At 42.4% G+C, this 12,316-nt stretch overlaps 1 protein-coding gene across 1 annotated transcript in view; it reads left to right on the top strand.

The window, feature by feature from the left end:
* The window catches only part of MINDY4 (MINDY lysine 48 deubiquitinase 4), an 84,991-nt gene that overhangs the window by 8,565 nt on the left and 64,110 nt on the right, over nt 1-12,316 (top strand). Inside the window, exons 5-6 of the mRNA XM_008502212.2 lie at nt 3,344-3,599; nt 4,309-4,727. Of these exons, the coding sequence (XP_008500434.2) occupies nt 3,344-3,599; nt 4,309-4,727 (675 nt within the window). The remainder of the gene's footprint in view (nt 1-3,343; nt 3,600-4,308; nt 4,728-12,316) is intronic.

Raw genomic sequence — 12,316 nt, 5'->3', positions numbered from 1 at the left:
TGAGCATCAGCACTTCCAGAAGCCCAGCAAGCTTTTCCTTACAGAGGAAGAGAATATTTGAATATTGATGCTACGAGCTAAGAGGAGAATTGAAAAGGAGGCAGTGTGAAAAAGGAATTGCTGACTTCTTATTAAGGAGTTTTTACCACGTTTTCAGTGATCCTCCCTCCCCCCTTACCACCCTGCCCCATGCTGCTGCCTCACACCTCCCTCATTTTCTCCCTCTGCCATACAGGACCCTGCACTTTTCCCAATTTCCCTTCTCGGGCAAACTTCTCCCGTCTCTACACATCTTTCTTAGTTAAGGGAAAAGCTTTCTCGGGCAGAGGAAGCCGCTAAAACTCCTCTCTGACACCAAACAGCAGCAGAATTAAGCGCCCTACACACCCCCCTCCCCTCTTGACCCCTCAACAAAATGGCGGCCCCGTCCCCGCCGCGCAGGTACTTATAGCCCGCTCTGCGCATGCGTACTGACTCGGAGGACCAGCGCAGCGAGTGCTCGCCCTTGGGCCAGAGCGTCCACCGCGGAAGTGTTGCGCTGCGGGGCCGCTCTCTTTTTCCCAGCCGAGGGCGCTCTGTGGTATTAACCCTTCCCTGGCGGAACCGCAGTCCACACGCTCATTACCTTCACGTATATAATAATAAATGGAAATAAATGTAAAGAGGCAAAGAAAAGCCCCACAAAATGTGGTGGTGATGGCGGGGGGAGCAGTGTGGGGCTGGGAGGAAGGCCCCCTCACCCCCCCCTCCATCATGGCGCCGGCGCCTTCCCTCAGGGGGCAGCGTCCTGGCCAGGGGAGAACCGAAAATGACCAATTCGAGTAAAATCGGGAAGCAAATAACAAGAAATAGCCAAACTTCTGTGTGCACAGGCTTGGAAACCTTCCCCAAACACACACAACGAAACCTGCTTTGCTTCTCGGTGACATTCTGGGCTTGGCAGGTTTCTGTCTGAACCCTCTGTGGGGTTTGTACCAATTTTTTGATGCCTTCTTTTGCACCAAAACCTCTGGAAGTGCCTTTTTTTTTTTTTTTTTTTTCCTGGAGGTGCCCTTTTTTTTGTTTTCTAAAGGTGCCTTTTTATTCTAGAGGTGTCTTTTATATATATATATATGCATATAAATATGTTTATATATATATGCATATTTATATTTTTTATTGATATATATATATTTATATACTTATATATACATACTTATATTTTTCTGGAGGTGCCCTTTTCTTATTTTTTTCCTGGATGTTCCTTTTTTTTCCCTTCTTCTCTGGAGGTGCCTCTTTTTTTTCTTTTTATGTTTTTCTTTTTTTTCTTATTTTGGAGGTGCCTTTGTTTTTTTTTTTCTGGAGGTTCTGGCTCTTCTTTTTTTCTGGAGGTGCCTTTTTTTTTCTGGAAGTGTTTTTTTATTCCTGGAAGTGCCTTTTTTTTCTTTCCTTTTTGGAGGTGCAACCATGCAGATTGGATGTGTTTCTGTGGTAGTCTGATCACACTCCTTTCAGTTCACATATTGTCCTGGTTTGGGCCAGAATAAAGGTGATTTTCATGTCTTCACAACACAAGACACCATTTCAAAAAAACCCAATTTTGAACTGGGTAAATAAAAGAAAAACTTGTTGTGATTCAAGGTGTTTCTCTTCATTGAGCTGCTTTACTGTGAAAGAGGATGGAGAAAAACATCCTAGAGTGCAAGTTCAAGGACAGTCACTGAAAAAAAAGCATTTTCAGATTGCACAAAATATAAATTTATCAACTGGCACAAAAGGCATTTCAGTGAAGTGAGAACTACTCATTACACAGCCAAAGAAATAGGTCCTGATGGAGAAAGTTTGGACTTGTTATTTTTTAGAGGCAGAAATGGTGTGTTGTTTTTTTTTTTTTAGAGAAGAACATGATTTGTTAAAAGGTATTTTTAAGGAAGGAATAGAGTATTGTACAGTCAGGGTCACAGATGCAGGTGAATCTCACTTGCCTTTCAGAAAAGCTTGATCTGAGCATTATATATGTGTAGGAAAACAAGCAGAAAGTGAACCACACCCTGTGTTGCTGCCTGAAAAATATGGAAAAATGTCAACTGATAGCACTGTAGAAATATATTGTCAAGGAAAAACCCCAAACACAAAGGTATCTTTCTTTTTTGAACTAAAATTAGTGCTCTACATCTGGACAGTGAGTGAAAGACTCTCTGCTGATCTCTTTTCAGTGATGCCCTGACAAGGGGCAAGGGATAAATATGGGAACACAGGAGGTTCCACCTCAGTATGAGGGAAAACTTGACAGTAAGGGTGATGGAGCACTGGGACAGGCGGCCCAAACAGGTTGTGGAGTCTCCTTTGGAGAATTTCAAGACTCATGTGGACATTTGCCCCTGTGCTCAGCCCTGGTGAGGCCACACCTCGAGTCCTGTGTCCAGTTCTGGGCCCCTCAGCTCAGGAAGGAGATTGAGGTGCTGGAGCAGGTCCAAAGGAGGCAACTGGGCTGGTGAAGGGACTCGAGCACAGATCCTATGAGGAGAGGCTGAGGGAGCTGGGGGTGTTGAGGCTGCAGAAGAGGAGGCTCAGGGGAGACCTCATCACTCTCTACAACTCCCTGAAAGGAGGTTGGAGCCAGGGGGGGGGGTTGGTCTCTTTTCCCAGACAACTCTCAGCAAGACAAGAGGGCAGGGTCTCAAGTTGTGCCAGGGGAGGTTTAGGTTGGAGATTAGAAAGAATTTCTTTACGGAGAGGGTGATCAGACATTGGAATGGGCTGCCCAGGGAAGTAGTGGATTCTCTGTGTCTGGAGATACTTGAAAAGAGACTGGATGTGGCACTCAGTGCCATGGGCTGGGAACTGCAGCGGTGGTTCAAGGGTTGGACTTGATGATCTCTGAAGTCCCTTCCAACCCAGCCAATTCTATGATTCTATGATTCTATGTTTCAGTGTGACATGTGTGACCTTCAGGGTGATCCTTCTTTGGCAGGGGGGTTGGACTTAATCTCCAGAGGTCCATTCCAATCCCTACCATTTGATTGTGGGATTCTATAAAAGGGGTCAGTAGGATCGCTCAAAGGTAACTCAGGTAACTGAGGATGTTAGCAAAATTAGTAACAATTTTCCAAACTGGCAACCAAGTAGATGGAGAAGGAATGGAAACTGCTGGTGTTGGCTTAGGACCTGTCTGGTATGATACTGAAATAACATCCTAAACATCTACCTATAGATTTTTAAGTGAAAAGTGTTTTTATTTGAGCACCATTGCTAGATAACAAGTAACTTGACTGCAGTGTTTTAATTAGCCAAGGAAGCATTTTCACTGGTTTTGCTGTGTGCTATTTTGCTGTTTGAAGATTTGCTGTTTTCTTTCTTACAGAGGTGATGCCAAGAATCCACCAGATAAAATCCTTCCATCCAGAAAACATCAGAACAAAAGTGAAAAATGCCACACAGGGACAACACCCAACCCCCATTTACCCTCTGATGGGGATAAGTTAAAAGATAGTCGAGAAGATTTAAAAACAGCAACGATTTCTGAGGAGCTGAAATCCATGGTGAAGGAGAAGCCAAAGCCCAGGTCTGGTCTCATTGTCAGAGGAATGATGGCTGGACCAGTAGCCAGCTCACCAGAGGTGATTTCCAACACTTACAAAATATTTGGCTTGGCCATGGATGTTGTATCTGCAATAAAGTAATTTGCAAATAATATTAAAATGATTTCTGCATGTTAATCCATTAAATCTGAAAATATGTGGTAAATTAGGGAAGTGGTTCAAAAAATCAGACTATTTCAGATATAACTACTGCATGCAATTACCCCCTGCACACCAGAGGTCTTTGGCTACAAAATTTCTTTATAAATCTTTCCCATTCTTGCTGTCTCCTGACAGAGGGAATTTTCCATTTTCCTAGGAAAATTGCTTTCTTGCCTTAGCACTACCTATAGCTTTCAAAGGGTTTTTTTATCCATTATAATGTTTTTTCTATTCAGGTTTTTCCAAAATCCCACAGTTAATCAATAGCAGTTGGGAACAGAGATGTATCTTGGTTTCCTCAGTTTGGTACAACCCCCAGAATTAAGTTTTTAGAAGGTATTTTGTTGATGTTCTTGAGTAAAAGAAAGCAGTTTTTAATGATTTGTCTGATTTACTGTATAACCTGATTCCTAATAATAAACAAAGTGCTTAGCCCAAAAATTAGTTGCAGAGCTTAATTGCTTTCCATTTTTTTATAAGGTGCTGAATTAAGGGTTGGACTTGATGATCTCTGAGGTCCCTTCCAACCCAGCCAATTCTGTGATTCTGTGAATTGTAATGTATGGTTTTAATGACTTATTTCTAGGATCTGCAAAAAAAGAAGCTCTCAAAACAACCCACCAGCATGAGCAGCACAGCACAGTTCAAGGGTGAAGGACATGAAGAAAATTACCAATGTGTCCCAAGTACTGATCTGCAAGAAAGCAAAGGATCTCCAACACAAGTAAACATGGAGTTGGCATCAAAGAATCTGTCAAGCTTGAATACAAGTTCATCCTCTGAAAAACTAAGGAACTACCCCAAAGGTACAGATGACTCTTTAGCAGCACTTCTGTCCGAAAGAGACAGGAGCAAGACAGAAGAAAGAAAATCAGTTTCAAGCTTTGGTACAGACAGCCATGAAAAAAGCCTTAAAGTGAGTGCTTCTCACAGACATTCAGGGTCTGGAAGAGAGAAGAGAGAAAGATCCCTCAGGAAAATAGAGTCTCGTTTGTCAGGCCACAGGTAAGAGTATTTGTAAGAATATTATACTAAAATGTTGAGGAAATCTGCTGGAGGACTGAGTTATGCCTTCTTATTTCATTGAGGCAAACTAGCTGGAAGAGATAAAGACATTGAAAGGCAGAGAAGTTTAAGATTTAACTTACTAACTTTTGACATCCCAAAGCACTTGAGACTCCTTTCTGGGTCACTGGAGAGACTCTAGAGGTGCTGGTTCCTCTTAACTGCTTCAGCCTGTAGAAGAAAAGGCTCTGGATAGACCTTGTAACATCCTGTCAGTACCTGAAGGAGGCATACAAGGAATCTTGAAGAGGGACTTTTTATAAGAGCATGTAGAGATAGGACAAGGGGTAATAGTTTTAAGATGGAAGACTTAGGTCAGACATTAGGAAGAAATTGTTTAGTGTAAGGGTGGTGAGACACTGGCACAGGTTGCCCAGGGAGGTTGTGGATGCCCCATCCCTGGAACTGTTCAAGGCCTGGTTGGATGGGGCTTGTTCTAGTGGGAGGTGTCCCTGCCCATGCAGGGGGGTTGGAACTGGGTGATCTTTAAGATCTCTTCTAACCCAAAATATTCTCTGATGATGAAAAAGGATCTGTATGGACTCAAACTCCTTATACATCTAAGTAGCACAGCTGACTCCTAACTCTGGGGGTCACCTACGTTGTTCCATGGAGACATTGCTTGCTGCTTAGGAAGCAGTGCTGATTACCTCTAAACATTGTAGAAAACCTCAGGGGATAAAAACAACAAATAGCAGCCAAGTTCACACAGATTTCCATAAGAGGAAATATATATCTCTCCCACAGCATCCTTCTGAAAAAGCTGTCAGCCCGCAGCTTGGACAGGAGCACCCTGTGCTGGGTTAAGAACTGGCTGGAGGGCCGGGCCCAGAGAGTGGTGCTGAACGGTGCTGATCCAGTTGGCAGCCGGTCACTAGTGGTGTCCCCCAGAGATCAGTGTTGGGCCCAGTTCTGTTCAATATCTTTACAGATGATTTAGATGAGGGGATTGAGTCCATCATCAGCAAATTCAGGGATGACACTAAGCTGGGGGGGAGTGTGGATCAGCTGGAAGGCAGGAGGGCTCTGCAGAGGGACCTGGACAGACTGGAGAGTTGGGCTGATTCCAACGGGATGAGGTTCAACACGGCCAAGTGCCGGGTCCTGCACTTTGGCCACAACAACCCCATGGGGAGCTCCAAGCTGGGCACAGAGTGGTTGGAGAGCAGCCAGACAGAGAGGGACCTTGGAGTTTGGATTGATAGGAAGCTGAACATAAGCCAGCAGTGTGCCCAGGTAGCCAAGAAGGCCAATGGCATCCTGGCCTGTATCAGGAACAGCGTGGCCAGCAGGTCCAGGGAAGGGATTCTGACCCTGTACTCAGCACTGGTGAGGCCACAGCTTGAGTCCTGTGTCCAGTTCTGGGCCCCTCAGTTTAGGAAGGAGACTGAGGTCTGGAGCAGGTCCAAAGGAGGCAGCTGGGCTGGTGAAGGGACTCGAGCACAGATCCTATGAGGAGAGGCTGAGGGAGCTGTGGGTGTTGAGGCTGGAGAAGAGGAGGCTCAGGGGAGACCTCATCACTCTCTACAACTCCTTGAAAGGAGGTTGGAGCCAGGGGGGGGTTGGGCTCTTTTCCCAGGCAACTCTCAGCAAGACAAGAGGGCAGGGTCTCAAGTTGTGCCAGGGGAAGTTTAGGTTGGAGATTAGAAAGAATTTCTTTGTGGAGAGGGTGATCAGGCATTGGAATGGGCTGCCCAGGGAAGTAGTGGATTCTCTGTGTCTGGAGATATTTGAAAAGAGACTGGATGTGGCACTCAGTGCCATGGTCTAGCAACCGCAATGGTGGTTCAAGGGTTGGACTTGATGATCTCTGAAGTCCCTCCCAGCCCAGCCAATTCTATGATTCTATGAGCTGGTTGAGATATCTAAGCCCTGCCCATGCAAGCTGGTTCAGCTTCCAGCACACTGCTGGACCACAGAGAGTCTCTGTGGTGTCTGAACAGGGTAACCCATTCCATCCCCATGCACCATGGTGCTGCAGCCACACAGCTGCTGTGCCTCAAAGTACTGTACTCAAAAATCAGCTCTGCCTTGTTTTTTAGTATTTTTTTAATTGTGCTGCATTGCTTCACATCGATACAAAAGATTTAGAGGAACCTCCTGTGAGCTTCAATTGTATATTGCTGGCTTTTCTCTGATACTCTTAATTGGTTCTTTTTTAGAATTTTTTTTTAAATTATTTTCTGTGCAAATTTTGAGAAGAGTGGGATGTGTGGGATTTTGTTTAATTTGGGGATTGCTAAAGAGGTAGGACCCAGGCTGCCACATCACAAAGCTGGCTTCATAGTGGAGCTGTGACTTGGGTTGAGTTTTGAAATGCTTCATCTTGAGTCATCCATCAGAGTTTTACCAGTCTGGAATTCTGAGTCCCTGAAGATGCTTTAGGTTTGAGCAGTGCAGGGCAGCTGTGCCTCACCTGTGGATGTATAAAATCTCCATAATAAAAACTGCTGCCTCATTTTTTAGGATTTCTTGTCAGCAGGGGGTGAGTATCACTGTGGCAATGCTACAGATGGGAAAAATGAAGCAGATAGAGAGAAACCTGTACACTACAGGTCACCCAGCAGGGCAGGAGTGAAGCCATGTGTGGGTCTCATGGTGCCAAGACAGTGCTAGAGCCTCTGTTATAGCTGGTAGAAATATTTTCAGGTTTATATCAGCTGCTGCCTCATAAACTTAGGCACATGCCAGTATGTCCTTCTGGGGGGCAGAAAGTAGATTTACTAAATTTAACAGCAGCCAGATTTGTTGCTTTTTTTTTTTTTAACTGCTGAAAAGCCACATTGCTAGGCTAATACTGCAGCCACAGAATTTAAAAATCATTACTATTTTGTTTTCCTGCTTAATTTCTTTTAAATCATGAGGCAGAATGTCTTGAGACCCTGTTGAGATCACAGAGAAGTAATGATGTATTAAGTCTCTCCACATCTGTGTCAGAGGCTATGGGATTTAGCAAACTGGTAATCTACTGGAGCTGCAAATGTGCCAGGACTGACACTTCCTTTCTGTTTGGGATCAAAAAAAAGCAACTGAAAATCACTACAGTTATTAACCTGCATTAGCTAACTTCATTTGTAAAAGATTAGAGCACCAGGCCAAAGTACTCCAGTTCTAAAATCCCCAAGAGGTCATTTCTTCATTATGAACTCTACTGGAAAGCTGAGCCATGGAGCTGACAGCTCAATCCCTGCAATACAAAGTCCAACTTTTGCTGAACTGGAACTGATGCTTGCAGATCTACCTTTGATTTTCTGCTTCTGGAAGAATTTTTTAAGTCTTGCATGACTCTGAATGCAGAGTGACAGCTCCTAAGTCACTGTGGAAGGGGAAGCAATAGGCTCTGATTCCATACAACTCTATTTTTCATATAGAGTGACAGAACATAGAAGTTAGTGCTAAACCCCTGCTTGATCCTTTCCAGTTTCAGAATGGTTTATTCTTCATTTTCAGCATTAATTGAGGTAGAGAATATGACTTCAGTGGGCTTTTGACAGCTCCCCAGCAAGCTGAGAGTAAGTGTATTCTTGTTATCTGGTAATCAATGAATAAATGTACATAATTTAGAAGTGTCAAAGGTATATTGGACTGGATAAATATTTTGGGAAGAGCTGTCTGAGCAAGAAATCTCTTGTACTAATTTAACTCATCTATATCTGGATGTGCTGACACTTCCTAACCAGTGAGCAGAAAGGATGGGGACCTGCCCAGTGCATCATTTTGTGCAGTGGTTCTGTGGTACTCTGCTCCTCTGCTGTATTTTAAGTGTTTCGAAACCTTTTTCTTCCTTCAGAGGACTTGTTCGGTTTGGTCAGGAACAGAAGAGGGAGCTATTTCCTAAGCAGAGCCCATGCGGTCTGTTTCCAAAGCAAAACAGGGACATTCCTGCCAGAGGATTTGAGTTGAAGCCAGTAAAGTGTTTGGATGCATGCTGAGCTCTGAGCTCCTGAAAACTCTCACTGAAATCATCAGGACTGCTGATTCTCCTGAAGTTAAGTGGAATTAACAGAGAGTGGAAGTGAGACTCCAAATAAACACTGATTGTTACAGTCTGAGGTTTGGCTCTTTAAAGACTTGTATCCCTTTGGCCAAACCCTGCAGTGTAGAAGAGCCTGTCAGGATTCGGCCAGAGAGTTTCAGCAGTTTGAGGGTTGGGAAATCACAATATGGGAGCAGATATTTGTCTGGATCCTCTTCCATTGTTACTCCTACCTGACACCTCCAACATAAGTGCTAATTAAGTGTTTAGATGAATAGCTGAAAAATATATACAGGATGAACAGTTCATTCACAGGCATCTGCAGTTCTGTTTTTATTTACCATAAGAAACTAAAAATATGGAAATCTTTCCCTTCTATTTGCTTAACTTTTTCATTCTCTACATGAAAAAAATACTCTTGTTGCATACAGGCTGCTTGCATCCATTGTGCATCCTATGAGAAGCACTGCCCTGCTTCAGAAGACAAGCTGAATGTTCTTGAATAAATGCTTAAAACTGAGTGAGCAGAAATCCCTAGCTATGAAAATATCCTGGGGAAAAAAAAGGAACCACAGTATTTTGACTCCCATGTTTTAATGAAAGGAAAGATTGTGTTTTCTCTTCATCATCTATTGCCCCTGTACTCAGCCCTGGTGAGGCCACACCTCGAGTACTGTGTCCAGTTCTGGGCCCCTCAGTTCAGGAAGGATATCGCGGTCCTGGAGCAGGTCCAAAGGAGGGCAACCAGGCTGGTGAAGGGACTTGAGCACAGACCCTATGAGGAGAGGCTGAGAGAGCTGGGGTTGTTCAGCCTAAAGAAGAGGCGGCTCAGGGGAGACCTCATCACTCTCTACAACTCCCTGAAAGGAGGTTGGAGCCAGGGGGGGGGGTTGGGCTCTTTCGCCAAACGACTTTCAACAAGACAAGAGGGCAGGGTCTTAAGTTGTGCCAGGGGAGGTTTAGGTTGGATATTAGAAAGAATTTCTTTACGGAGAGGGTGATCAGACATTGGAATGGGCTGCCCAGGGAAGTGGTGGATTCTCTGTGTCTGGAGATATTTCAAAAGAGACTGGATGTGGCACTCAGTGCCATGGTCTAGCAACCGCAACAGTGGTTCAAGGGTTGGACTTGATGATCTCTGAGGTCCCTTCCAACCCAGCCAATTCTATGATTCTATGATTCTATCAATTTTTTACTACTTCTTCATGAAGTGTGTGCACAGGGGTAACTTGGTATTTCAACCTTTCAGTGTCAACATGAAGTTAGTCCTCTGAGTACATTATTTTACAAATTTATCTTTAAGAACTGGAGGTACTGTCTTTGTTTAAATAGATACCATTTTGCCATCTTGACACTGAAGAGGCATTTGGATTTCTGTGGTGACCCAAATTAAATGCTTGCCTGCAAAGCAGGCTGTGTAATTCAAGAGTTACATTCATTGAGTTTTCCAGAATGACAGACCAATAAACCCAGCAGAGATAGGGAAAAAAATGGAAATTCATTTATTTGCATTGTTATTGCCACAAGTCTGTGTTTCTTATTAGGAAAATGGAATAAAATTAATGAATGAGTCTCAGTTGGAGATTAATGATACAGATGTAGTCCTTGCTTGTTTATTGAGCTGCTACTTCTAAGAGCATCTATTTTAAATTCAGGTTACCCTAGTGGTGGTTTGAAAGTCCAGTGCTTAACTGCAGTTATTACCTAATTTCTCATAACTGTAATAAAATATTAACTTTTAATAGAAAACAGCTTCTTATTTTTTCAGTATACTCAGGACTTAATGTTGATCCCCTTGCAGACATAGGTGCCAAATGCACTGCATTCCCTTAATCACAGAAAGATGGAGTTAAAGAACAATTTGTTCACCAGCATCTTTGTTTATCTGCATAGTACCTGGCAATATCATACCTGAATTCATATCCAAAAAAATGGAGAATAATGTTCACAAAGGCTTAGAGCAAAAGGATTATTTTCTTCCTTGAATTACTGCAGAAATTTTTGTTCTGTTAGGACAGCCATAACTCTGTTTCATGAGTGTATTCTTTTCCATGTTATGAGTATTTATCCCATAAAAAGAGTAGAATATGCTGTACAGTTTGAATACCTACTGAGATTTAATTGTGGATGCAACCCAAATGCCTATTTAAAAAAGAATTTATTTTTAAATAATAAAGAGTAGTATATAGGTGGCAGCAAATCTTCATGTATCCTCAGCTGCCAATAAACAGCAGCTGGTTTAAATCCTTTATTCATCTTGTTTTGTTTATTATACCATCTATGATGTGGTGTTGGCAACAGCTGGTGGTAGAAGCTGTAGGTGCAGGAGTTCTTAAAAGAGGAGTATTTCAATCTGGGTTTTAAACTTATTTTTCTCAGGAGATGGATGTGTGACTTTTCATATTCCATGGCTTTAGCTTTAAATACTTTAGATATAAAACTTCAGTGGCCACAATATATTTATTCTTTCCTGCCTAAACTGTGTAATAGTGCAGTCAGGAATACATGAAGTAAATAAGGAAAGGTAAAAGTTTCTTTGACAGAGAACTCAGGCAGGGAAAGTAATTAAGAGTCAATCAGTTTATGGTACTTTTCTATGTGAATTTATTCTGCAGAGGGTGGATTAAGTTTTCTTCTTATATAAACTAATACAGTGTATACAGAACTCCTACTGTTTTACTGGAGAACCCTTAAGGTTTAGGAAGTGAGAAATATTTCTCCAAGAACACATGGAGACAAATACATAATGCAATATTTGTATGTTGAGACCAAACTACACACACATGTACAGAATTATGTCAGTGACTCCTCCATGCTCCTTAACAGCAATTTTTTTAAACTTAACAAATTAAAAATTACATTTCTGACTCAGTGTCACTTCAGTGGAAAATTTGAAACCTCATCTATAATTTCAGGTAATTTTGATGCTCTTGTTTATGGTTTATTCTTAAAGGAGTATTTCTTAATGTTCTTATTTATGTCAAGTCCTTGTTGCTCTCAGTAGTGTGAGTTGTGTGCAAGGCACAAAGAAAATGTGGATGACTCACTACTTTTAAACTTTAAATACTTTTTTTATTTTGAAATATTTCAAGGGAATTAAAAAAAAAAATGTTTAAAAATGCACAACTCAGGTGAACAGTCCAATATTCCAATTAAAAAGTTGCTGTGCCTGAAGCTACAATTTTGTTGAAATGCTCCCAATGAGGCAATGTTGAAGGAACATATTAAGATGAAACACAGCAAACTATTAAAGACTTCCCTGAGCCTTTTTAACCTGGACAGAGCCTTGAATGGCAGTGAGGAAAGGTTCTTTGCCACCTTTTAATACCTTGAGATGGGGTCAACCCTCCCTTGAGCAGGGAAGTTGGACCACACGGCCTTCAAATCCCTTCAACCTCAGCCATTCTGTGCTTCTCTTTAATGCTGAATCCCCTAAAAGAAGGATTTATTAATAAACAGAGCACACAGAATAAAGAATAAATAGCTGTTGAAGTTGACCTTGGTTTAAAACCTCTTACTGCTTTTTCAGAAAAGCCATCATGAAGAGCGAGTT

This window comes from Calypte anna, chromosome 2 (assembly GCF_003957555.1).
Source record: "Calypte anna isolate BGI_N300 chromosome 2, bCalAnn1_v1.p, whole genome shotgun sequence".
Classification (NCBI taxonomy): domain Eukaryota; kingdom Metazoa; phylum Chordata; class Aves; order Apodiformes; family Trochilidae; genus Calypte; species Calypte anna.
This window is presented reverse-complemented; position numbering and strand designations above follow the sequence as displayed.